This window comes from Trichechus manatus, unplaced genomic scaffold (assembly GCF_000243295.1).
Source record: "Trichechus manatus latirostris isolate Lorelei unplaced genomic scaffold, TriManLat1.0 scaffold00014, whole genome shotgun sequence".
NCBI lineage: Eukaryota > Metazoa > Chordata > Mammalia > Sirenia > Trichechidae > Trichechus > Trichechus manatus.
The window spans coordinates 14,786,673-14,814,649 of NW_004443950.1; the positions used below are offsets into that span (position 1 = coordinate 14,786,673).

Here is a 27,977-nt window from a genome sequence, read left to right on the forward strand (position 1 = left end):
GTATATGCAAAGAAAAGTGACCAAAAGGTTAACAATTATCTCTGTGTGTCAGCATTGTGCAGGTTTTTGTTTACTTTGTACTTCCCCTTCCCAGATAGTCTATATTATGCATTAGTTTTCAGAAAAAAGAACAATCGGTTAATTAAAAAAATCAAGATGTTATTTTTGATTAATTTGGCAAAGAATATTTTAAAAAGATAGTATACACATTATTGGTAAGAATTTGCGGTAAATGGGCATGCATGAAATGTATGCTTCTGATGGTACTATGAATTGCTAATATTTTATTGTCAGCTTGGCAACACATACCAAAATCCTTTTAAAAAAGCAAAACAGAAATTTCATTTCTAGTAATTAAGGAAATTATTAGGTATGGATGCAAAAATGCATATATAAACCCAAATATCCACTTTTAAGTAAATGGCTAAATAAATTACATATGTATGAGCCAATACTGTGTATTAAAAATCATACTGCAGGGTATTTATTGACCTACGTCAGTATATTAAGGGCAGTACACTAAATATTATGCCTCACATGAAACTGATTATGTATAAAATGTACATAACTTATAAAAAGATTAGACATATCAATAGTGTATATCTCTGGATTGATTTATGATTTAAATACTTTTCCTTGGTGTTTTCTGCATGTCTTATAAATAGCTTTTGTACTGGAGTTGCATTTACGCAAAGATTAAGTTATAAAATTATTGCATAAAGTACTACATGTAGTCAAAACAATCACTCTTTCCCTCAGATAGCTCACAAAATACACATGATTTTATACATAGTGTACCTTCTATTAGAAACATCCACCATCCAGTTCTTTCTCCAGCACTGGAATAGATCAGTGTTTCTCAAGCCAAGTACTAGATGAAGCAGTTAGCTTGTTTACATGCTGTACTGTACAGAGAGAAAAAAATGGCTTTCCAAGTATGAAAAGTATAACTGAATGTGTACAAGTGAAATGAGTGTATGATGAGACTCCATTGCTTTACTTCTGTAATTAAAAGAAAAACAATTTCCTTTAAAGTTTACAAAAACCGTTACAAAACTGGCGGAAAATCTCTTATGACCAGGGGAAAAAATAATTACTGATTTCTAAAATGGACATCTAAAAGAGTTACGTATATCTCCAAATCTCTCTGGCATTTTTTTTAAAGGTCCATGGAAAGAAATTCTGAGGAAATATGTTGGGCATGGGGTAGCGATTGGGCTGCAAGATAGTTTAACAATTAAGATTCCAAAAAGTTTTTTGGGCGGAGCAACCATTAATACCAGTGGGTCAGCAATCAAATCAAAATGAAAAAATTAACACCATTTATAATATTGTGGATATAACTATAGCCAATTCCTGTGTTTTAAATTTTTTTTCAAAGTATACTTTCTTTTTAAAGATTTATGACTCTGGTTTCCTTCATAACTGGTATAACAAATTATACATAAAATTCAATTAAAAAATATTGTCATGTACAGAGGCTGACATCATGGGTAGTCAAAGAATATGTTTAATAAAAAATAATTAAACTTCCATTTGCTCTATAGAACATCATAGAAAGTAATTTAATAAATTACAAATGACTTTTAAGACGTTTGCTCAACTACAGAAAGCAAATCCAGACTACACAAAACACAACTGGTAAATATTGCAAATGTCCAAAAGAAAAATTGGACTAAGACTTGGGATCATGAAACCTGAAACAGGGCTATAAACACAAGGCAATAACAGCTATAATTTTTTTAGTAACTACGAACACATACTTGGATATTCTTTCAACTGCAACTTTAGTATTATGTAATCCTATTGATTTTTTTTTTCCTTATAACCCTTAACTTTACACAACCATACTTGCATTTTTTTTTTTTTAAGCTGATAGCTGGACTCTCCCCCAATGAATACTAAATAGAAGTGTCTTGAAACCCAAGAGAATGTTTAAAGTTTATATTAACCTTAATGCTTTGAAAACTGTAATTGCCTTATTACATAGAGAATCACTAGGATGTTAACCAAATTCACTTGACCATAATTAGGAAAATACTTTATCTCATAATTTGATATAAATTAGATTTTAGTGACAAGATCTAGGGCTTTTTTTTTTCTTTTCTTTTTATTTTTTAAATTGGGGAATGAAAGGAATAAAGACTATGTGGGTAGAACTAGAGGGAGGGAAGGAAAGAATGGATGGTGTTGAAATACCCCACTGGCAAACTAAGTTAACTGTGAAAAACTTTGGCTATTTCATAGGTGTACTCTAGTAAACAAAAGTGCAATACTGCAAAGGGAAGATACTAAATATGTAATATATCATTTTCATGATGAAGAGTTACTACCCACTTCTGGGTGGGCATTATAATGACTATTGCTAAGACACTGCATAAAGGACCATCAATTAAAAGTACTATTTTGGGAAAATACAAAAATCAATACAATCCCTATGAACTTATAAAATTTTGTAAATACATATAACACTGTTTTTCTAATAATGGGGTTAGTATTTTACATACAGAAACATAATTTACTGGTAAAGGTCTTGGTAAAACCCAATGCAATTGCTTAATTCATGACAAAACAACAGAGTTCTATCAAAATATAATGAAAGTTATATTTTCTGTGGGAGAGAACTGGGTTAACTTTTACTCCTAAATTTATCCCCTTGCAAACTTTATCACTGACTTACTTGAGTATCAGAAAAATGCTGACAGTTATCTCTCCTTAAAACGTAAATAATATTTTTAAGTCCAATTTAGTTCTAATTGTTTTAAATATATATGAAGGTAAACCTGGATCTCTACCTTGTCAGAATAATAGCAGCTTAAGCAGGAGAAATTGTATCAGAAATCAAATATCAGACAAATTTTACAGGGTAAAGGGTTCTAAGAAATTGAACAGAAGCCTTTGGCTTCGTTTTTGTGGTTTATAGGTATAACTTGTTTATCTTTTTGAGATTATTCAAAGTGCATTTTCAAAATGGGCAACTCAGCATATTTAATATAAACTGATAACCCAACACTGATTCTGGGCAACATTTAATCTGCTTACACCTAGAAACTCAAATGAATTTAGAATATCTGCATATTACTTTACCACTATTTGTTAATTTTGGAAGAATTCTATGACATAAAACACAAAGAAAGCAAACAAACGATTTCTTTTACATGACGTATGCTGTGTTGAAGTTCTTTTCAGTGGCATTCATCAGTTTGCCTTTTCTGAACCCTGGAAACAGACACTACTCAATCAGAGACATAATTATTTCTAATAGGAGGCCAAACTTTGAAAAGTTAAAAATAAGTATGTCTATAGGGTGCCAAAGTCACATGACACAGGATTATTTTATGACTTACTTTCACTGATACCAAAGTTAAGCTCAGCAAAAAGCAAGTCATTATTTCTTGCCAGATTAACATGATATATAGGATGTGTTTAAAAAACCCCTGAAAACAAGTATAGAATTAGAAACGAATGTAAACTTCCTAAACTAACTCAGCTGAGGTAACAGGTAGCCAGTTAAATTGGCTGATTGGGAAACTTATTTCTTCTTTAAAACAAACTTGTACCTGAATTGGAAACATCAGCAGTGCATCACAACACTAGAGCATTTTCATGTAATTAAAGCAATGGATGGTGATGTAGATTCTACAGCTTTCATGACATTCATTAGCTGCCCAAATTATTGCTGAGTTTTGATCTGTAAATTATAGGTGTCAAGGAGGCTGTAAAACTATATTCAAATTAAATCAGTAATATGCATAAAGTATTCTGTGTTTACTGCAAATATATTATACAACTCTTATCGAGCATAATTTTCATAAAATTAACCCCCAACAAAATTATAATGCCTTTTGTTGTAATTTTACACCTTTATGTATTTGATAGTACATACGAGTTCAGAAACTTATGAATCTTAAGAAATATTACATGCAAAATGTCTCTGAAAGCAGTTTGCACTTCTAAACAAATAACTGAAATGTTCGGTCAGTAAGTTATTGATGCACTCAACACTGGGATATTTACAATTAATAATTAAAGAAAAAGAATCCAAAATCAGTTCATAATTTAAGTGCAGAGTTTAGGAATCAGTCTTCATTACTAGAATCTGAATCCTCGGAGGACGATGACGTACTATCAGATCCAGATGAAGCATCGGCTTTTTCTGAACCCTCATCTGTGCTGTTTTCATTGACAGGACTTGGCTCAGTTCCCCCTTTGTCCTCCTGATCTCTGACTCTGGAATCTTCTTCCTTTACTTCTACAGACTTAGATGAGCCTAAGTCACTGTTTTTGTTTTTCTGTACATCAAAAGTATTGGACTGGGACAAAGTTGGAATATGAAGATTAAGGCCTGGAGTGAGAAGCATCCCTGGATAAAGTATATTCGATAGTAATAGTGGGTTAAGAGCTAACGGGTTGGCAGCTGCAGCTGTATTTAATGCAGCAGAAGAGGACGTTGAAGGAGAACCTGACACAGAGTTTTCTCCACCATTCTCTGAATTTTGGCTCTCTGTCCTTTCTTTTTTTCCTTCTAGCTCCTTAGAGTCATTTCCCTTTTTCTCTTCTGTCCCAGATTCTGTAGGCTTTGTCAGGAGTCCTCCCATGCCCAACAGATTTGGTAATCCAGCCATTCCTGACAGCAGCATGGGGAACATGGCGGCCATGTTTTTAGCTTCTCCTCCAGAAGACAGGCTAGCAGGCATTCCCATCAGCCCTGCAGTTACCTGCAGTGACTGCAAATTTTGTAGGTTTTGTTGTAAGGCCTGAAGAGTCGTCAGATCCACACCTGGAAGTAATCCATTGGCTAACAAAGGACTGCCTGAAACACTTGTGGCGTTTGCAGCTGCTGCTGCCGCTGCCGCAGCAGCCTTCGAAATCCCACTTTTAGGCCGTCTCCCTCGCCTGCTTACTTCCTCTCTTACAACAGGACCAGTGAGAATACGTTCATACATACTTTCTGGAAGAAATCCCTGGAATAATTATATATATGTATTTGTTAATAACAGCTATGTGAAAAATAAAATCAATAGCTATTAGCTAGTCATACAAATGACCTACTAATAATAATAAGTAATTCATAAACTCATTCTGTATTGATATAAAATAATCAATTAGAAAAGAGATAACCTATTTCATTGTATCGTAAGTAGTGGCTTAAGGAAGCTTGTCTACTTCTCATCCCACTGTAGAACGAGAGCAGAAGGAAGCTTTTGGCTTTCCGCCACAATATGAGGCATGAGTTTGTAGAATAGTTCTAGAAAATCTCAGATCCAGAGACATTTTTTCGTGAGTACTTCCATAACCCTTACATGTTTTGTATCACCACTTGCTCTAGCCTGAATAAGTGGCCCCCTTCTAATCTGGAAGAACAATAAGGAAAACAGGGAGAAGGGAAAGATTAAGGCTAAAATGAGATGCTTCATGTGAAGCTTTTGATGGTAACTTTGGGAGTAAGGGACTTAGGGCTAAGCTGAATGTTATTACTCAAGAGGGGAAAAAATCACTTGGCTCAAGAAAAGCAGTAGCATCTGCAGGTTGGGAGTCACTTGGTCCGGGACAAGAGAGAACAATCTATGCTACTTTCTTGCAATTCTCCCATGATTTTCTGGGGCTCAAAACTCCTAGATGTTTTAGGAGTTTAGAACCTCGAGACTAGTGTTGTCCAACAGAAATACAACGCAAGCTACCTATGTGATTTTAAATTTTCTAGTAGCCACACTAAAAAAGGTTAAAAAAAAAAAAAAAAGCGACATTAATTTTAGTAATATAGACTACTTAAAACAACATAATGAGAACATCATTTTAATTTGTAATATGTATTTTTGAACCACCACTTTTTGAGCTAAGACTTTGAAATATAAATCCAGTGTGTATTTTATACTTAAAACACATCTCAATTTAGACTAGACACATTTCAGGTGCTCAACAGCCACATGCGCCTAAAAAAATCAAAACCAAACCTGTTCTGCTGCCATCGAGTTGATTCCGACTCATAGCGACCCTATAGGACAGAGTAGAGCTGTCCCGTAGGGCTTCCTAGGGCAGCTAGTAGATTCAAACTGCTGACCTTTTGGTTAGCAGCTGAGCTCTTAACCACTACGCCACCAGGGCTCATGTGCCTAGTGGCTACCAATTGTGGCAGTGCAGCTCTAGACGGCAGTTTAGACAAAGAATCTCATGGAAATACTTTTTTTTTTATTTTAAATTGACCAACTTATCTGTTCTAGTAAAAGAAGTATTAGTGCTTACTGCAGAAAACATGAAAAACAAAAAATACAAAGAAAAAAGTCATCTAAAAATCTCACCATTCCGTTATAACTATTGCTAACACTTCAGGATGTATTCTTCCATTTTTTTCCTATGCATATATATATACACATTACACAATTCTCCCCCACCTGTCTTTCTAAACTAAAAAAACTGGAATCATATTAAAGCCTGCCTTTTTCATTCAGATATCTGTAAAAATAATAGCTATTATTTATTTAGCACTTACCACATGGTTAGGCTTCACTATTCCAAGAGCTTAACTACTACCCCATTTAACAGATTGTGAATTCTTTCTCCCTTGTCATTAGATGTTTTTCTAAGATATAATTTTTAAAGTAGTTGTACAAAACATTAGTTTATTCCCAAATTTTCACTGATATTCCATGAATACTGGTCTTTGGGTGACGCAAACGGTTTGCACTTGACTACTAACGTAAAGGTTGGTGGTTCAAACCCACCCAGCAGCACTGTGAAGGAAAGGCTTGGCAATTTGCTTCCATAAAGATTACTGCTAAGCAAACCCTATGGAGCAATTCTACAATGTGACACTTGGGGTTGCCATGAGTTGCAATTAACTCAACGGCAACGGGTATTTTTTTTTTTTGATACCATGAAGAATTTCCTTACATATATTTCTTTGCCAACATCTTTGATTTTTCTTTGCGGTATCTTAGAGGCTAAAATAAAAACAAATCAGTATACAGCAGTCCCCCCCTTATTCACGGGGGATAACTTCCAAGACTCCTAGTGGATGCCTGAAACTGCTAGTTGTACCAAACCCAATATATATATATATACTATGATTTTCCTAGACATACATACCTATGATAAAGTTTAATTTATAAATTAGACACAGTAAGAGATTAACAATAACTAATAATAAAATAGAACAATTATAACAATACACTGTAATAAAAGTTACGTGAATGTGGTCTCTCTCAAAATATTTTATTGTACTATATTTCAGACCACAGTCAATTGTGGGTAACTGAAACCATGGAAAGCGAAACTGTGGATATGAAGAGGCTACTGTATACTGATTTTATATTCTAATTCGACAAGCAACCGAGAAATCTGCAACCTGTTCTGCAAAATAAAAATTGTGAACTAAAGAACACTGGCACATGTTCTTGAAATATTTTGTTAATTCTTAACTTAAAGTTCAATCTAAGATATAATTAAATGACATCTAATTTTTAAAATGATGACTGAGTTAATATTTGTAAAATACTCACAGATTGCTTCACAACCTCTCCCCATTCAGGAGCTACTCCATACTCTGAATTTTCCTTCAGGAATCTACATAAATCTTTCAATGGGGGAGCAAACGCACCTCCAACCTGCAAATGAAAACAAAACAAAACAAAACAAGTTAGCTACCTAAAACACTATTAAATAGGGAAATGATATTTCTTGCTTTTATTGTGTTTGACAGTTTATTTATTCAAAACATGGGTATTCTTTGAACCACTTTCAATGATCTTGATGATTTTGTTAAAAAGGCCCACCACAACTCATAGACTATTGATATACTATATACACATATGGTAATATAAATTTTAAATGTTTAAGTTTATTAATGAATAACTGACATTTACTATATACTTACTATGTTGGATAGACAGTATAGCCTAGTTAAGAGTATATCCTTTGGTGTCAGAATTATCAGTTCTGTGAATCTGAGCAAATCAGTAACTCTCTTTGAGCTTCAGTCTCCTGATTTGTCAAATGGTATAAAAATAATACTTCCCTCACAGGGTTTCATTAAGATAAAACGAGGTAATTTGAGTGCCTTAGCACAGTGCCTGGCACATAATAAACATACGTTATTATCATATGCCAAGACCAGTGAGAATACTTTCATACATACCTTCTGGAACGTGTTATGCCAAGTATTGTAATGCTGCAATATATACCAAGTATTGTGAAAATGACTTTAAATATGTAACTTCTTTCAGTTTTCACTTTGTTCTTGTGAGACAGTATTATTTCTATTTTTCAAATGAAGGAACTGAGCCTCAGAAGAGTTACATAATTTGCCTAAAGCCACGGTTAAGTGGCAGGATCCAGATTCGAAGCCAGGAATCAAAAGTTCATGCTCAGCTGCTCACTGATAGGTCGGCGGTGTGAACCCACCAGCTGCTCCAAGGGAGAAAGATGTGGCATTCTGCTTCAGTAAAGATTATAGCCTTGGAAACCCTATGGGGCAGTGCTACTATTTGCCATTTGAAACAATTGTAACTGTACAGTTCAGGGACATTAATTACATTCGCCAACCATCACCACCATCCATTTCCAAAAATTCTCATCATCCCAAACAGAAACTTAGTATACCTTGAGCAATAAATCCCAATTTCCTCCTCCCCTGAGCCCATAACCATTAATAAACTTTAGTCTCTGTGCTTTTGCCTATTCTAGATATTTCATGTAAGTGGGATCATACAGTATTTGTCCTTTTGTCACTGATTTATTTCACTTAATATAATGTTTTCAAGATTCTTCATGTTGCAGCATGTATCAGAACTTTATGACTGAATAATATTCCATTGTATGGATATACCACATTCTGTTTATCCATTCATCTGTTGATGGATAACTGGGTTGTTTCCACTTTTTGGCTATTGTGAATAATTCTTCAATTAACACTGGTGTACACAAAGCACCATTTTTTGAAAAGACTATTCTTTGTCCATTGAATGAACTTAGCAACCTTCCCAAAAATCATAAATGCATGATTACTGGACTGTCAATTCTAATGCATTGGTCCTTATGCCGGTACCACACTGTTTTGATTACTGTGGCATTGTAAGAAGTGTTAAAATTGGGAAGTGTGAGTCCTCCAATTTTGTTTTATTTTTCAAGATTGTGGTGGCTATTCGGGAGCCCTGGTAGCTAAGTGCTTGACTTAGCTTGGCTAAGGTTAAGTGCTAGATTAAGTGCTCGGCTGCTAACCTAAAGGATGATGGTTCAGCCACCAGTGGCTCTGCGGAAGAATCACGTGGCAGTCTGCTTCCATAAAGATTTACAGCCTTGGAAACCCTATGGGGCAATTCTACTCTGTCCTACAGGGTCGCTATGAGTTGGAATTCAACTCAACAGCAATGGGTTTTGTTGGTTTTTTGCAATTCCATGTGAATTTGAGGGTGGGCTTTTCCACTTCTTCAAGAAAGGAATTTTATAGGAATTGTGTTGAACCTGTAGATCCCTTTGGATAGTACTTCCATCTTAATAATAATATTAAGTATTCCAACACAGGATGTCTTTCCATTTATTTATTTCAGCAATGTTTTGCAGTTTTTGGTGTTAAAAGTCTTTCATCTCCTTGGTTAAATTCATTCCTTGGTAATTTATTCTTTTGATGCCATTTAAATGAAATCATTTTCTTAATTTCCAAGTTGTTCACTGCTGGTGTATAGAAGTACAACTGATTTTTGAGTGTTGATCTTCTACTTCGCAACTCTGCTAAATTTATTAGCTCGAGTCGCTTTCTTGTGGATTCTTTTGGATTTTCGCTATACAGAATCATGTCATCCGTGAATAAAGATAGTTTTACTGTTTCCTTTACAACTTGGATGTCTTTTATTTCTTTTTCTTGCCTAACTGGTTTGGCTAGAACTTCCAGTACAATGCTGAATAGCAATGGTGAAAGCAAGCATCCTTGTCTTATTCTGGGATCTTAGAGGGAAAACTTTCAGCCTTTCACTGAGTCTGAAGTTACCTGTGGGTTTTTATAACTGCTTTTTATCATGTTGAGGAAGTTCCCTTCTATTCCTAGCTTTCTGAGTGTTTTTATCATGAAACATTGCTAGATTTTGTCAAGTGCTTTTTCTGCAACAATTGAGGTAATCGTGTGTGTGTTTTTTCTTCATTCTACTAGTGTGGTATGTTACACTGATTGATTTTCTTATGTTGAATCACCCTTGCACTCCTGGGATAAATCCCACTTGGTCACTGTCTTAGTTATCTAGTGCTGCTATAAAAGAAATACCGCAAGTGGATGGCTTTCTAACAAAGAGAAATTTATTCTCTCACAGTCTAGTAGGCTAGAAGTCCAAATTCAGGGTGCAGCTCTAGGGGAAGGCTTTCTGTCTCTGTTGGCTCTGGGGGAAGGTCCTTGTCATCGATCTTTCCCGGTCGAGGAGTTTCTCAGCGCAGGGATCCCAGGTCCAAAGGACGCGCTATCTTCCTGGCTCTTGTTTCTTGGTGGTATGAAGTCTCCGTGTCTCTTTGCTTGCTACTCTCTTTTACATCTCAAAAGTGATTAACTTAAGACACAACCTAATCTTGTAGATTGAGTCTTGCCTCATTAACATAACTGCCACTAATTCCACCTCATGAACATCAAAGAGATAGGATTTACAACACAAAGGAACATCAAACTGGATGACAAAATGGTGGACAATCACGCAATACTGGGAATCATGGCCTAGCCAAGTTGACAAATATTTTGGGGGGACACAATTCAATCCATGACAGTCATGGTGTATAATGTTTTTAATATACTGTTGGATTCAGCTTACTAGTATTTTGCTGAAGATTTTATCACGAATATTCATAATGGATACTGGTTTGTAATTTTCTTTTCTTGTGATGTCTTTATCTGGCTTTGGCATCAGGATAATGCTGGCCTCATAGAATAAGTTAGGAAGTAGCCCTCCTCTTCTATTTTTTGGAAGCGTTGAAAAGGATTGGTGTTAATTCTTTAAATGTTTGGTGGAATTGACCCAGTGAAGCCATCTGGTCCTGGAGTTTTCTTTGTTGGTAGGATTCTGATTACTGATTCAATCTCTTTACCTCTTATAGGTCTCTTCAGATTGTCTACTTCTTTTTGAGTCAGTTTAGGTAATTTGTGTGTTTCTAGGAATTTGTCCATTTCATATGGAATACCTAACTTGTTGGCATAATTGTTTATAGTTTTCCTTATAATCCTGGTTACATTACAAAAAAAGAAACATCTCTTAACAATAACCTAAGTTTACACCTTGAGAAACTAAAAAAAGAACAGTAAATTCAGCTCAAAGATTACAGAAGGAAAAAAATAATAAAGATTAGAGATGAATGAAATATAAAAGAAAAACAGAATCAATGAAACCAAAAAGTTGGTTCTTTGAAAATTTCTAAACCTTTAGCTAGACCAAGAAAAAAAGCATGAAGATGCAAATAACTGAAATTAAAAATGAAAGTGGGGCCATTACTACCAACCTTACAAAAATAAAAAGGTCACTTAGGCTCTGATCAGTTTTCTTTATTCTTTTTGTTTTTCAGACTTGATAATTTCAATTATCTTATATTCTGGTTCTCAGATTCTTTCTTCTGCCCGTTTAAATCGCTGTTGAACCCCTCTAGCAAATTTTTCATTTCACTTATTGTACTCTTCAGCTCCAGAATTTGTTTGGTTCCTTTTTATAATTTCTATCTCATTATTGCTGTTTTTACTTTGTTTATACATCATTTTCCTGATGCTTATGTATTTTTATCCCAGCAGTAAGGGCATTTAATAGCGAGCAAAACAGAACCAGGGAATTAACATGAGTTATGTAAGGTAATTTAGTTTGCAAGTGATAGAACTTGAGAAATTTGCTCTTCTTACTCTAAGGCCATTTGTCTTTATTATTTTTTTTGTTGCTTCCTTATCAGAACAAAACAGTGTGTCAAAGTGATAAATTTACAAAAGGGTGCCACAAGTCTTCTATCATGTACTGTGAGATAAAAAGGATCTACACCCACTCCTCACTTATCAACATGGTTAGTTTCCAAAGACTAGGCCGTTATGCAAAAATTGGCGTTATATGAAAATGGAGGATGATCACATCAGATTACAAAAAAGGATAACTACATCATTACACAACTACCAAATCACATTATTACATCATTACATAACTGCCAAGCCACTGAATAACATGGCCCAGTCAAGCTGACATACAACCTTAACCATCACAGCCTGCGTTACTCTCGCCTTGCACCTTGGTGTTTGTTACTGCCAGATGTACATCATTAATGCACAAAATAGTTTGACAGTAGATTTTTTTACTATTGTTGTAAATAAGAATGTCAGATAACACGATAGTTGATAAGTAGGGAGTAGGTATATAGCAATCCAAACAGAAAACAGAAGCAATTTGGTGAAACAAATGTTAAGGCATATTGCTTCAGAAATACACTTTGAAAAACGTGAATTTTTACCATGCATCAGTCAATAAAAGAAGAAGATGAATATATTATCTATAAGACTACAAGGTACCTTTGTGCAAATTAGAAGGTGCTCTTTCCTTAAGATATCTGTTTTCATCTATCAGATAATTATGATGATTTTGATAGAAAAAGAGACTTTACTATCATCTCGTAGAAAACTGCAGTGATGACTACACAAATCTATGATGGCTAAGATGTCAATGGTGTCCCCTTAGGTCAGGGTTTCTCAACCATGGTACTATTGACATTTTGGACTGTGTTGTGGGGACTGTCCTATGCATTGTTAAGATGTTTAGCAGCAACCTTGGGTACAACCTGCTAGATGCCAATAGTACCCCTCCCTGCTAAATTATGACATCCAAAAGTGTCTCCAGACATTGCTACATGTCTATGGAAGGTAAAAATATCCCTGGTTGAGAACCACTGCCTTAGATGTAGTGCCCTTGTGCAGTGCACAACGATACGTAATGGCACTGCTTAGGCACAGATTTGTTAAGTGACATGCTTATTTCATTCAATAGCTTAATCAAAGATATGGGATTTGAGATTAGGCTGCCTGAAATTACAGTCCATGTCTTTCCCCACAAATCTGCTTCATTCAACCCATTTCCAGTTCTGCTAGAAAATACTGCATAATTAAATAATGTTCTAAAGATTTTTTATATTGAACCAATATAAAAATTAACAACAAATATATAAATACCTTCCTAGCATTTCTTCTGTTAATCAGCTGAACACGTTCTTCTCCAGTGAGACTATTAACATCTAATTTATTGGGGTTTCTGCAACGGTGTCTTTTTTGTTTTGGCCTCCCCTCATGAAGCTGCATTCTCTAAAATATACAGACAAAGAAATAGCTTTAAAATCTTTACCTATGCAAAACTATTGAAAATATTATAAATTAGCTGATACAAGTAACACTGATGCATTTACCATTTAGTTACTCACACATTAAAAATACATTAAAATGTATTGCATGATCCTCTTCCTCAAATTGTACATTTAAAAACTATCCCAGGCCATCATAATGACCACAATTATGGTTCTATATGAAAGCAGGGTGCTTTGATTGTCTCCTGAAATGAGAAGAACTTTTGCTAGTTCCTTCCTTAAAGCCCTTAAAGACCACGATCTTCTGGAAGGGTGATACCTGAAGGGGCAGTTTCCTCTAAATTGTATGGTTCTTTACTTTTTCTCCTGTTTCTTAAATTTATCAGATTTTCCATTCCACTTATGGTTTTTCTTATCTCTTCTCATGTAATCCTCACAATAACACCAAGAGGTTTTATTCTTATTTTACAAGGGGAAACCAATGCTCAGGCAGGTTATCTTCCTCAAGATCATACAGGTAGAGCAAGTGGCAGAGACAGATTAAGAACTCATGTTTGATAATAAAAATAAAAACTCTTTCCATCATACCATTCTGCTCACTTCTACAACTGTTAATAAAGCAGGGCTGGATGTTTAAAGCTATTTCCAACCAATCAAAACATTCCAGGAGACTAACACTGAAACTCTTCAGCATGGTATACCAGTCCCAGCATAGTTTAGATCTAATTCAGTTTTTCCATCCAGTTACTATTACTCCAATCATTTCCCCCCATACTCTAGAATATCAAACTTTGTTGTGGTTGTTAGCTGCTGTCAAGTCAATTTTGACTATGGTGACCCCATGTGTGCAGAGTAGAACTGCTCCATAGGGTTTTTGAGGCTGTGACTTTTCTGAAGAAGATCGCTGGGCCCGCCTTCTGAGGTGCCTCTGGGTAGGGTTGAACCACCAGCCTTTCGGCTAGTAGTTGAGCACTTAACCATTTGCGCCACCCAGGGACTCCTGCTATCAGATTGTTGCTGTGTGTCGTCGAATCGATTGTGACTCATAGCGACCCTACGATCAGTCTAGTCAGTGTTTTATGAATATGCTGACAGTTGTATCCTCTTCTAACTCCCTTCGTATTGGTCTATAATGTCTAGAATATACTTCTCCTCTCGTGTTAATCTGGTCAATGCCTACTTATTCTTCTTTCATCTCCCAGTCAAATGTTAGCTCTACTTTCCCTACACCATTTTGCCCAGGTAGAATTGTTATTTTATCTTTTCCCATGGCACTTCAAACACACCTCTGTTATAGTATATACTACACCATGTTACAATTATTTAGCCACTGAGAAACACAACAGATCATTAATATAAAGTACACTTGGGAAATCACACAAATTATCTTGTATTCTTTACTGCAACAAATGCTGCTTTTAAATACATGTTTTTTTTGGTTTGTTGGTTTTTTTAAATGAGGTAATACGGCTTGGACTAAAGGGACCTTCTAAATAATGATAAGAGTGATAGCACCTCTTACAATTAATGAAAATAATAATGCTCCTAAAATAGAAAATTTTCTAATTTTTTCCCCTTCTTCCTTGGCTACCAACAAAAAGTTCAGCCAAGAGATGATCTGTGTGCAGTAACTGGCTCTGATGTCTTCTTTGGAAAAGAATACACACTCAGAGGGCTGGGAGAGGAAAGAAGGAAGCAAAGGAATGAACTGGTTTACAGAATTCCAAGTGTGACACTTGGAGGGACAAGAAGGCATTAATGCAAATTTATGTAGGGTTCTGATGCAAAGGCTTCATACAGAGTATGGGAATTTGGGTAAATGCCTTTGGCATCAGATGTGTTATGAGTCAATTTGATTATCTACAAGATAGAAATTCATTTTGTCCATTCATGCATTCACTCACTCACCCATTCATTAATCCATCCATCCTTTGGAGGACACGTCTCACACAGCTATGGTTTAGGAGAACATGTTTTAAAATCTTAATAATAAAGCATTATATAAAGTATCATGGTAAAGGGCTCATTTGTAGTGAAAATGATGAACGGCTATAAAAGTTAACAAAAAAATTAATAAAGACTGTTGCAGTGACAAGAGAAAAGCTTGTGAATCATTCAGAAATGAGGGCAAGAACTTTACCTTGTTCACTGTTATATCCTCAATCCCTTAAAATAGTAACACACACAGAGTAGTCCACTCAATAAAAATTTGTTGAATGAATAAATGAATGTTATTTTGCTAACATGTTAAGAAGCTAGTGATTCTCATTATCTTCAAAAATTACAATATTCATTCTATAGTTGTCCATCTTATTTAGTGAAAACTCTTCCCACCACACTTATAAGACTGCCTTTTTTTTTTTTTTTAAAGAATTTAAACAAATGCTATTTGAGAACATGAAGCATCCTCTGAGAAAACTAGAGATATTAAAAACATCTAAAAGCCAACATTGAGGCTCCCTGTTTTAGACTAGCAGGTTGTTTCCTGGTGACAACAGCAGCAATGTGAACTACTAGATCTAAGTATCACAAAGATCATTCTAGGAGCTACAACTTTTGTGGTTCTTTTTCATGACCTCCTCCCCCCGGCAAAAGGAATTAATTTTTTTGGCTAATAAAATAACCACCATTTTTCCTTTATATAGTACTTTGTAGTTTTCAAAGGATTTTCTTGTTTTAATTATGTACTCAGTAAATATTTATGGGGAACTAGACACTATGCTGTGCATTAGGAATTATGTGCTAGGTCCTGAGGATACAAAGGTGGAGTGCACAGGATAGTGGACAGCTTTACTTGGGTTATCTATTTAATCTTCATAATGGTGGTAGACAGGACAGGCCCTGCTAGCTTCACTGAATAGAGGAGATGCTTTACTCTTTTACTTATAAAGTACACAGAAATGTCAAAGGTTGCTGACACAAAATTTGGTACATCAGCATCTGATAGTAAAGTACTGCAAAATCAAATACAGATTCCTATGTGTGAGTAAGGGAGCATATGCCTAGAAGAAGATGGTGAGTAAACATCATTTCAGAGGATAAGGAGAATGCAAATTAAGAATAATGATTCTCATCTTTGATTAACGGAAACTCACTGTGCATCTGGAGAGACACAGAAGCTGTATTCCTATAGCTTGAAGAAGAGTTTAAAATTAATTAAACACTGAGGTTATAGGTCTAGAGTAGTAGGCTGGACTCTGGAGTTTAAACTTATTAGCCGTGTGGCCTTGGACTATTCATGTAAAATCTCTGTTTCAGTTTCTTTATTTAAAATGGTTATAATGATGTCATCCTCATAGGATTGTTGTGAGTGTTAAATGACATACAAATTGCTAAGTATAATGCCAGACACATAGCTAAGTCGCAGTGAATGTTCATTATGATAATCATTATAATTTTTAAATAAACTTCTCGAGGGAAAGGATTAGATGTTTCATTCCTTTGTAACCTTTATTGAGCCTAATATTAATTAAAAAAACAAAAACAAAAAAAAACCCCACTGCTGTCGAGTTGATTCTGACTCATAGTGACCCTACAGGACAGAGTAGGACTACCCCATAGGGTTTCCAAAGCTGGGATCTTTACAGAAGCAGACTGCCACATCTTTTTCCTGTGGAGCGGCCAGTGGGTTTAAACTGGTGACCTTTTGGTTAGCAGCCGAGTGCTTAACCACTGTACCAACCAGGGCTCCCTCAGAGCCTAACACAGTACTCTGTATATCGGAGGTGATTTTTATTACCAAATACTTGTCGCATTTAGAAAGGATAACTGGAAAATGATGCTGTATTGTATCATGGAGAAGATGGTAATTATTTTTTTCTGTAATTTTCCTAAGTCTAGGCCAGGAGAAATATTTAGCATAAATAGATGAGAATTCAAGTTTCATCACTATAGGTTTGACAAATCATACAAATAAAATATACCAAAATTTTTAAGGTATCACCTACAGGAATAAACGCTCCTAAATCTTCCACATAACCTGGGTGCTCCTTAAGCCATTTTTCCAAATCTTTCCTCTTCGGTGCATCATCCCCTGCAAGTCTCGTCCCATCTTTAAGGTTAATAACTGGAACTGGACTTTCCATATCAGGTATTCCTTGAGGTTGAGTATAAGAAAGTGCTGGATTTATCCCTGCAGAAATCTGTGAGGTGGTTATGCCTATAGTAACCTGTAGAAAAACACCATGTGAAAATTTTATTTACATGCTTTTTCATTCTAATTTTGATCCCAATGAAGCAATTACTTTTGAAGGAGAAAAAGTAAAAATTCTGCTAAATTTTTCAAATCTAAAATTTTCATGGACCTTGGCCAGCGTCTGATTCTACTGATACACTATCTAAAACTAGTGTATTTCTAATTTCCTTATGATTATTATTCTAAAAAACATTCACAAAATAGTAATACGTCTGTTCATTACACTGATTGATTACTCAACTCAAGAGTCAGTAGTTTTTATTTATTGCTTTACTTACATGATTAGGTGGTTTGTTTCTATTAAAAAAGAGGATGTCAACACCTTCTACATTCCTCCTCCTTCCTCGTCTTTTTTTAACTATAGGCTGGTTGTCTAATATCACTCCATTGGCACCAAGAGTTGACTGAATGGAAGTACCTAATCAAATTAAAAATGTAAATTAATGATAAAAATCTAGTTCTTAAAAAAAATTAAAAGTAATCCTTATTCTCATTATATGAAAATGGTACTTTTTATTTTACACATCTTAAATCAAGCAACTGTTAAACGCATCACCTCCAATTCTCATTTAAAAATTTGGAGAACTGTAATCTAGGCCTCTACTTTTTTTTTTTCTTTTCATTTTTTTAAATTGTGTTTTAGGTGTAAGTTTACAGAGCAAATTAGTTTCTCATTCAACAATTCATACACAAATTGTTTTTTGACATTGGTTGCAATCCCTGTGATGTGTCAACACTCTCCCTTTCTCCACCCTGAGTTCCTCATTTCCATTCGTCCAGTGTTCTTGTCTCTTCCTGCCTTCTCATCTTTCCTTTTGGGCAGGTGTTGCCCATTTAGTCTCGTACACATGTATTATTGTTTGTTTTATAGACCTAAATAGGTCTAGTAAATCTTTGGCTGAAGAGAGTGACTTAAGTTCAGAGTTAAAAGGGTGTCCAGGGTTCATAGTCTCGAGGTTCCTCCAGTCTCTGTCAGACCAGCAAGTCTAGTCTTTTTTTGTGGCTTTCATTTTTGTTCTGCATTTTTCTCCTGCTGTTCAGAACCCTCTGTTGTGGTCCCTGTTAGAGCTGTCAGGGGTTATAGCGGGCACCACCAATGTAGTTGTTCTGGGCTCAGACTGATGGAGTCTGGGGTACTTGTGGTCAATTAGTCCTGTGGACTAATATTCCCCTTGTGTCTTTGATTTTCTGCATTCTCCTTTGCTCTGGACAGGATGGGAGCAGCAGATGTATCTTAGATGGCCGCTCGCAAGCTTTTAAGACTCTAGATGCTGCTCACCGAAGTCGGATGTGGAACAATTTCTTTTTTTTTTTTTAATTATAGTATGTACATTTTTATTTTATTATTGTTGTAATTAAATGAAGTTTACATTTCAAGTTAGTCTCCCATACAAAATTTTTATAATACATTGTTAGGAGACCCTAATTGCTCACCCCATTCTGCGACAGCACACTCCTCCTTTCTGCTCCTGATTCCCCATGACCATTCAACCAGCTCCTAACTCTCTCTGCCTTCCCATCTCACCTCTGGACAGAAGCTGCCCCTTTGGTCTCTTGTATCTACTTGACTAAGAGGCACACTCTTCACGAGTATCACTTTATGTCCTACAGTCCAGTGCAATCCCTGTCTGAAGAGTTGGCCTCAGAAACTGTTTTAGTTCTGGGCTGATAGAGAGTCCAGGGGTCTATTTTTTTTTTTTAATGTATTGTTTAATATTTTAATGTATATGTCTAGTTAATCAGCTGAAATGTAGAGACAGTGTCTCATATTTCTTTTACTTTCCCTTTAGTGCTATCCCAGTGCTATATAAAAAAGAAAAGTACTTAATAAACATGTATGGAATAAGTTACTGGAAGAATATTTGCATACACACTAGAATGTACATTTATAAACGTACCTCAATTTGGCCATTCTCTGTTTAAATTATATACTACTAGAAGGTGATTTTCATAAATATTACTGATTCTTTTTTAGCTAGAATCCAAAATGGAAAATTTAGCCTACTTTATAAAATCCGTATCTTTATCTTAGATCTAACTATAACAATATTAGAAATAGCTTCCTTCTACTACATGCCTAAGAGTCCCTGGCATTTAGTTAAGCGCTCAACTACTAGCCAAAAAGTTGGTGGTTTTAACCCACCCACAGGAGTCTCGAAAGATAGGCCTGGCAATCTGCATCCGAAAGATCAGAGCCTTGAAAACCCTATCGAGCAGTTATACCCTATTCACACGGGGTCGAATGCGTCAGAACTGACTAGACATCAACTAACAACAAAATCACACTCAGTGGTGAAAGACTGAAAAGCTTTTCTTCTAAGATCAGAAACAGGACAAGGATGCCTGCTTTCCCCACTGCTATTTGACACTGTACTGAAAGTCCTAGCCAGAGCAGTTAGGCAACAACGCTGAATGTCTATTAGGTGCCAGACACCAGACTAGGCTTCATAAATGCTATCTATTTTTAAAATTTATTTTATTTTTTTGTTGTCGTTGAGAATATACACAGAATATAAACCAATTCATCAGTTTCTACATGTACAATTCAGTGACACTGATTATATTCTTTAAGTTGTGCAACCATTTTTACTCTCCTTTTTTGAATTGTTCCTCATCCATTAAGGTAAACTCACTGCCCCCTAAGTTTCTATTTAATCTTTTGAGTTGCTGTTGTCAGTTTGATCCCATACAGATAGTTCTTTAAAGAGCACAATGCTCAGGGTTGACATTCTCTACTAGTTAAGCTAAACTACCGTTCAGTTTAAAGAAGAATTCAGGGGAGATTTTTGATTTAAGGTTTAAAGGTTATCTCAGGGCATAGTTTTGGGGGTTCATACAGACTCAATGGCTTCAGAAAGATAAATGCTATCTTTAATAATCACAAAGGAAACAAAACAAAAACATAGAGGTATTATTAAGCAGATTTTTAAAACCAGATCAGAAGTATTAAGTGACTGGCCCGATGTCACTATGGCTAGTAAATAACAGAATTCAACCCTAGGTTGCTTGGCTCTACAGTCCTTTCTCCAGTATTCCAGATAATTTATGGAACAGGTTTCTTTAGTTTTGTCCTCTTTTATAATCTCTGCTATTTTACTCTCTTTCATTAACTAAATTATTTTACATCCTGTATCTTTACTAGTGCTTTCAGATAAAATTCAGTGGGTATACCAAAAAAAAGAAAAACTCATCGCCGTCAAGTCAATTCCAACTCATAGCGACCCTATAGGACAGAGTAGAACTGACCCACAGGGTTTCCAAGGAGTGGCTGGTGGATTCGAACGGCTGACCTTAGGGTTAGCAGCCATAGCTCTTAACGACTGCACCACCAGGGCTCCTCAGGGGGAATACCAAGATAAAAATAAAAAGGGCTTCAACTTTGAGAGATAAACAATGTGAATAATAGCATCTATTCAGTATTTAATTCTAAAATCTGTGAATACCTAATTTTAACATGTGTCCAGCATATAATTATGTGCCAAGCTCTACAGTAGCCACTTTATATATACTGTTTTATTTAATCCATCCAACAACCACACCTCTGTCTTCTACTACCCCCATTTCACAAACAAGGAAATTAAAGCTCAAAAAATGTTAACAAATTTGCCAAACATCATAGACTAAGTCAGATCTAGATTTCATATCTGTAATTATTAAGACAAATGAAATACAATGCTTATATAATAACTCTATATAGTATTAATGCTTGAGGTTTTTTATATTTGGTTACAGTTGCCTAATTAATGTTAGCTACTAATGACACAACAAAAACTACTATTATTATCCAAAGAATTACTTACAGGAGAAGCCTGCATAATCTTCAGTTGCAATAGCAATAAAATGTAAAGCTCACAGAAGTATCAGTTTTATAGTGGTGTTATCAGAGTACATGCAGTTGTATTATTAAGCCCCTCTTATGCTGGGCAAAAGAGCCCACAGCTTACCTTCCCCACCTGTTCCCATTTTCTGGTGAAAGAAGAGTTCCTTAACAAAACTGTCATTATAAAGGATATTTTGGGGGTTAATAATTTAGTTATAAAAGGCTGGTTCATATTTGAACTGCAATGCATACATGTCTGAAAGTCAAGCAGTTGGAAAATTACACTGATGATTAATGAATGCACAAGAAACAAATTGATACTGATTAAGCTGAACTAACTAAATTACAATCAAAAAGTGGTAATAGCAGCAACTGGAAACAGCAATCAATTGAAAATAACACTTCTAACTAAAGTATTATTTTCCCAAATTGTAGGAATTCCACATACTGTTCACACGCATGGTAGGAGTTTTGAAATGTTTCCAAGTATTGCGCGTCGGCCAGACTTACTAGAATACTGAAATAGAGTCCTTAGCCCTTAGGTAAAAGGAGGATATAAAGGATATTGAAGCTATTCATCTGCTTTAAACTTGCATTTTGGGGGATTAGTATATTGTGGTCCACACATTGAGCCTCAGTTAATCTTGAGTACCATTCTCAATTCTAGATAGAAAACTTTAAGTGGGACACAGACAACTGAAAGTACCAACTAGACTAAGATTAAAAACAAAACAAAAAAACTTCTGATGTATTCCTGAATGGCTACACAGCACATAACACTAATTAGGTATTTAATAAATATTTTTTGACTCAAATTGTCAAAAGGTTAAAAGAAATATGCCCCAAAGAGAGATATAGTAACTGCTTTCAAACTGTGAAGATTTATCATATAGACACAGGAATAGATTAATCCTGGGTTGTCTTTGAAGACAGAAATCTAGTCATTGAGAAGAATGTATAGCAGGCAAATTTTTCTTCCAAATAAGAAGAAATTTCTGATAATTACATCTGCCTAACAATAACAAGGGCTGCTTAATCTAGTGAGATCCTTGTCCTTGCAAGTATTCCATAAACTTTCAGGGATTAGTCACAAACAACTCCTCTATCCTATAGATGCCTGGAATATACCATCTCTAAAGTTTTTCCAAAACTTCTCATTTTAACTTCCTCCACCAAAGACGATTAACTTGTAATTTAGATGTTTGTTTTTAAATTCCCAATTTGCTTTCATACTGAAATTTTAATTTGAACTTTTATCTGTATAAAGCTACTTGACAAAATGATGTTTCCACCCACATATTCAAGCCCCCAAAACTAAATTTCTCTCTATGCTTTAAAATGTCTTATTAAAATTTCCAATACATATTTATTAAGATTTAAAAGCGAAAACAAAATATACTGATTACAGACTTAAGAGAAATCCCAACATTAAAAGGTAAATGCATTTTTACTACAGGAGTCTACATAAGAGAGGACTTGAAAGTAATAGGAGATGTTCCACACTAAAACAATTTTTACTTGGATATTCACCTGATACTGGTGTACATTTTGGAAAATTGATGAGGCTGGTCTCTGATGCGCTTTGAAGCTCCCGAAGGCGAGTGAGGTACTGCTGCTGCCCCAGAGCACCATCTTCACTATCAAACGGTCTCTTCTGAGCAAGTCCTTGCTTCTGAAATGTCAATTTCAAACCACCTTCCTGTTAAACAAATACCATTATTAAGAAAGAAAGTGTTAAATCTTACTGAAGGATATTAAGAGAATTTTTTTACTTTGAAAGAGTTAAGTAAAAACCCTGAAACACTACTCAAGTTCTTGTTCATAAATCAATTGATGGAAATATTTTAATCAGTTTCTAGAATGAATATTAAATTTCCTGTCTTAAATGAGGAAAAAAAAATTCCAGGCACTATATATACACCTTCCTGAACAAAATAGTTTTCATCTGGTTAGTACACTGTAACACCGCCAGCTTTAGACATATATCTCTATGTACATTATTCGTATTGTATTTTAGAGGACATTACTCACATTATAGGTACTGAGTAATTACTTTAGCTTCAAAAATTGTATTAAAAACGGAAATGTTACCCAGTGTACGTTAAATGTTTAAAACAGACAAATCCACGGACATACCATTTAAATATGATACAGAAGAACCAATTTGGTTAGAAATTGTCAGACTGTTTAAGAAAGCATCTTGACCAGCAGAAGTAATACTTTCAGAAGTAAAGGGAGAGAAACATATTTAATGGTGATACCTCTAGTAGAATAATCAAGTTTAATAACCTGGATAACAAAAAGAAACCAAACCAGATACCAAAAAACAAGTATGTGAAGGAAGTAAGAGTAAAAGCAGGCAGCCATTTGCAGGAAAAGCATGCTGCACACCGCAATCGCAATCAGGTCCTAGGGCAATAAAAATAAACATACGTCTTTGATTTTCACTGTAAACTCCTTTTCTCGTACATGCTTCTTCACCTTTAACATCTGTGGTGACTGATCATGTTCTTCTTTAACACCTGCACCTGGGGGAGTGGGTGCACTGGGCTCACTATATTCTGTAGCTGCTCCAGGGCTGTCCAGCAGTTTTGTGGTATAGAAAGAGGCCACTGTATTAGTATCACAACTTCTTCTAGCTGAAGGCCACTTCCCTTTCAAAACTGTTTGACAAATACTGTCCAACCGGTTGATCATCACACGATCCTAGAAAAACATGCAACATCCAAGTATAATTTAATAATTAGGCCAGACCCTCGGGGACCAAGAGGCCCAAGATTTTTGATAGATTTAAACTGGTACAATATATGTACATGTGGTATGTATACATATTCTCATACACACATTACAATTTTGAAGAAATTATTCGAGTACAAATTACCTTTGGTGTGGTTCAAAAATATTTTCTCTCAGAAAGACAGTTTCTTTCTTTCTCTCTCTTATCCTGAGAGTTTACAGAGCAAATTAGTTTCTCATTAAACAATACATAAATTTTTGTGACACTGGTTGCCAACCCCACGATGTGTCAATTTTCTTCCCTTCTTGACTTCAGGTTTCCCACTTCCACTCATCCAGTTTTCCTATCCCTTCCTGCCTTCTCATCTTTGCTTTTGGGCTGGTGTGCCCATTTAGTCTCATATACATGATTGAACTACATGTGTTATTGTTTGTTTTATAGGCCTGTCTAATCTTTGGCTGAAGGGTGAACTTTAGCAGTGATTTCAGTACTGAGTTAAAAGGATGTCTAGCGGCCATACTCTTGGGGTATTCTTTTATTTTTATAGTTACAAAAGTAATACAGCTTCAGTGTGGAAAAATTAACTCAAAAGTCTATAAAACAATAGAGAATCTTCCATTCTCCCATTTTCCAACTTCCCTCCCAGAGGTTAACACTGATAACAATTTGGTATGTACTCTTCTAAAATCTTTTCTTTATATCTGTTCATAAACATCTACTCTAAAACATACAAACAACCCCCACATTCTGTTTTTCATAAAAAATGAAATTGTATTATATACATTCTTGTAAAATATACTTGTAAAATTTTATTTGTCACAGATATCCTTCCATATGATTGCAAATTTTTAAATTATCACTCTTTGCTAATCTCATGGGAAAACTGTAGCTTCTTATTGTCTTAATTTACATTTCATTGATTATTAGTGAAGTTCAGCATCTTATCATATTTTCTTTGGCAGTTTATATTCTTAAGTGAATTAAGGGCAATTTGAAAAATCTACTAGCTCAGAGGCATGAATTCTAAGCTTTAAAGTACACTTGTTCTAAATTTTAAAACAAAACATTTACAAATAAACATTGACATTTTATGTGCTTTATTTTACACATTTTACATAGTAATAAGAATTATATTACTTGGTATAAAAGCAACATAAATCCTAAAAATCCTGAAAGTTCTCTGGATCAGAGGCAGCACTATGTTAATAAAGAACCTGTACTAGTCTAGTCACATTCTGGAAGAAGGATTGCAAAATCCAATTTTAACTTTTTCTATCACTGAATATACACCTGCTTAAAATGAACTTTTTTCCCTAGGTCACAACTGGCTACAGCAAATTTCTTCAAGAAGACTTTCACAAAGAAGCACTTGAATAGTAACTTGTATGGGAACATTTACATTCGTTACCATTTCTTCTAAACATTTTAAGGTTCTGTTGAGAAACACACAAGCGAAGTAGATCTAATGGACCTAATAGTAATAAATGTCATCATACATTTTCCAGTGACCTATTTTTCCACATAAGAATACCCACCATTAAAGCAATATAGAATACTCAGAAAAATGGCCTAGCCCAACAAGCAATTATTAATTTACCTTTGGCCAATACGATGCTGCCAGCATATAGCCACCTTGTAAGATGTAAGCAGACTCTGGTGTTCCGTTGTTCATCTGGAAACTATCCTGAGTCTCATCCTGGGTAGTGCTCAGTGATGCAACACTTTCTTCATCATAGGCTTTCATGTGAGGGGTACCTTCTGCTAAGAACAATGATCATTTACACAGGACTGCATAAAACAATTTTACATATTTTTTCAAATCTTATATGATTATTCAAATAAATTGAAAAATAAAAACAAATAATAAAAAAAGGAAAAAATAAGGGACATATTATTTTTAAAATTAGCACTAAAGCAAAATAAGTGGTGTCAAGGAGGGCAAAGTTTAACAAAACCATTTCTGCCTGAAAATCTGACCCTCGGTGAACTTCCTAGGTCTGTGTCTTTGGGAACAGGTAAAGATGGTATGTGTCAATTACGTTACAGGCTATACTGCTTATGATAAAAATGACTCCTTACTGGGTGACTGCATCTTGACTAGGACTACACATACCTGATGGGGATACCACAGTTCCCTAAATGACTCTTGTAATTTGGGCATGTCCCTGTGGCAATCCCAAGAGCTATGTCTATGGGGCTGTTATAGGAGATTCTGGCCCCCGTGGGTTATGAGGCTCTGTAAGCCAGAGTGGCTCCTGTACCCACTTGATGTGGCCTCACTTCTTTGCACCTGAACTGTTGGACTGCTACAAAGACACCTGCCAAACAGGACCACCTAATACTAGTCTGTTGCCAAGCTGTAGTTCCTGTCCTCTAGCCTTCTGAGTAGATGGGTGCTGAGTACAGCCTCTGATACTCTTGTGAGTCTAAATGTTTTGTTTAATCTAAGAAAGCTGCTGGTGGCTATTATAAAATATTACTTTTATTTGTTCACTGATCAACCTGTTCCAGGGAAAAATAAAATACTAAATTTGAGGCAATCACAGAAAAAATTATTGTGTAAAACCTCGAATTCCTGGGGCTGGCTAATCCATTTTGCAATGCTTGGATAGGAAACACGTACCAGTACTTCTAGTTTCCTTTTCAATAGTACATCTCTAAAAAATTGGGTACATACCAATTTTAAGCTAACAATTTTAAACATGCTTATCTAATTTTCATTTTCACTTGAAATTTTGTCTTAATAAGGGTAAAATCAATTTGTGCATATACCTCGCTTTTGGACTTCCTCTTCTTCACTGTCACTCTCTTCGGACGAAGATGAAGAGGATGATGAGGAGGAAGAAGAAGAGGAGGAAGAAGACGATGCCGAAGAACAAGATGAGGATGAAGAAGAACTAGAGCCTGATCGAGAGTGGGAACAGGAAGAGGAGGAGGAAGAAGAGGAGGAAGATGATCTGGAAGAACAAGATGACCTCTCAGAATCAGAGTCAGAATCAGAACTAGATTCTGACCCTCTTTTGTGGACTCGCTGTTTCTTAGAAGCTGGGTTTGGAGTTAGGGGTTCTGTTCTGGCTGCAACCATGCGTCTGTCTGTTTCTCCTTTTCCACCAGATTTCTGATCTCCAGTAGCCTGTGGTAAAACACCATTCTTTGGACTGACAGGCTCAGACTTTACTAGTGTCCTGGTTTCCTCAGAAGACACAGATTCTTCTTCAGAAGACTGAGGCTCCTCTTTAAGGTTTTCACTTTTAACTTTCATATCCTCTAGAATTATACCTTTAGCATCTAGGAGCCTAGGCAGAGAGGTAAGAGGAGAAGCAGAAAGTGCTACTTGATATTGCTGTAAAAGTGGGGTAGAAGTCCTGGAATGAGCCATCTTACTTTGACTGTAGTTCCTTTGAGCTGCCATAAATGAGAGTTCAGGATCACGAAGAATGTGATAGTCTGTTCGGCTCACTCCGTGTTTAGCAGCTCCAATAAGCAAATCCCTATCATGAGGGCCGCATTCCCACCAGATGGGTAAGTCTGGATTTGGATGGCAAAGTTTTAAGCGTTCAAATAACTGTGGATGTCGGAGAGCCTGTTCCCGTACTTTCCTTAGAAGTTCAATGCGATACAAAGTCCTAGAAGCACGTTCTTCCGTGATTGGCTGGATAAAAATATTTGTATCCACAAATTCTATATTGAAACAAGAACAAAAATATTAACTTCAAAAATACTTCATTTTAGATTTAAAACAAGCAATACTTCTAAATATACTTCTCAGTATCATTGTATAGTTTCTAGCATTTCTGTAATATTTTTGTATGAGGAGAAATAAACATTTTAAAAACAAGTCGTACTAGAAATATATATAACATATATAACAAAGGATTTCCTGAAAGTGAGTATTTTGGAAGAACGTTAATATAACTAGGAATTTATTTTTCAGAAAT

General features: G+C 35.4%; 1 protein-coding gene across 13 annotated transcripts in view; it reads right to left on the reverse strand.

Moving 5' to 3' along the window:
• Nucleotides 1-1,487: 1,487 nt before the first annotated feature.
• Nucleotides 1,488-27,977, reverse strand: part of CHD9 (chromodomain helicase DNA binding protein 9) — a 229,204-nt gene continuing 202,714 nt past the window's right edge. For 5 of the 13 annotated variants that reach the window (XM_023726907.1, XM_023726905.1, XM_023726908.1 and 2 more), the window contains 9 exons: nt 26,812-27,720; nt 25,637-25,800; nt 23,736-24,008; nt 22,833-23,001; nt 17,761-17,900; nt 17,235-17,456; nt 13,160-13,288; nt 7,500-7,604; nt 2,092-4,964 (listed from right to left, as the gene is read on the reverse strand). In XM_023726907.1, the coding sequence (XP_023582675.1) occupies nt 4,080-4,964; nt 7,500-7,604; nt 13,160-13,288; nt 17,235-17,456; nt 17,761-17,900; nt 22,833-23,001; nt 23,736-24,008; nt 25,637-25,800; nt 26,812-27,720 (2,996 nt within the window). In that variant the 3' untranslated portion in view covers nt 2,092-4,079. Of the gene's footprint in view, nt 4,965-7,499; nt 7,605-13,159; nt 13,289-17,234; nt 17,457-17,760; nt 17,901-22,832; nt 23,002-23,735; nt 24,009-25,636; nt 25,801-26,811; nt 27,721-27,977 lie in introns of all 13 variants that reach the window. The other 8 variants (XM_023726910.1, XM_004371589.2, XM_023726913.1 and 5 more) reach the window with 6 other exon arrangements.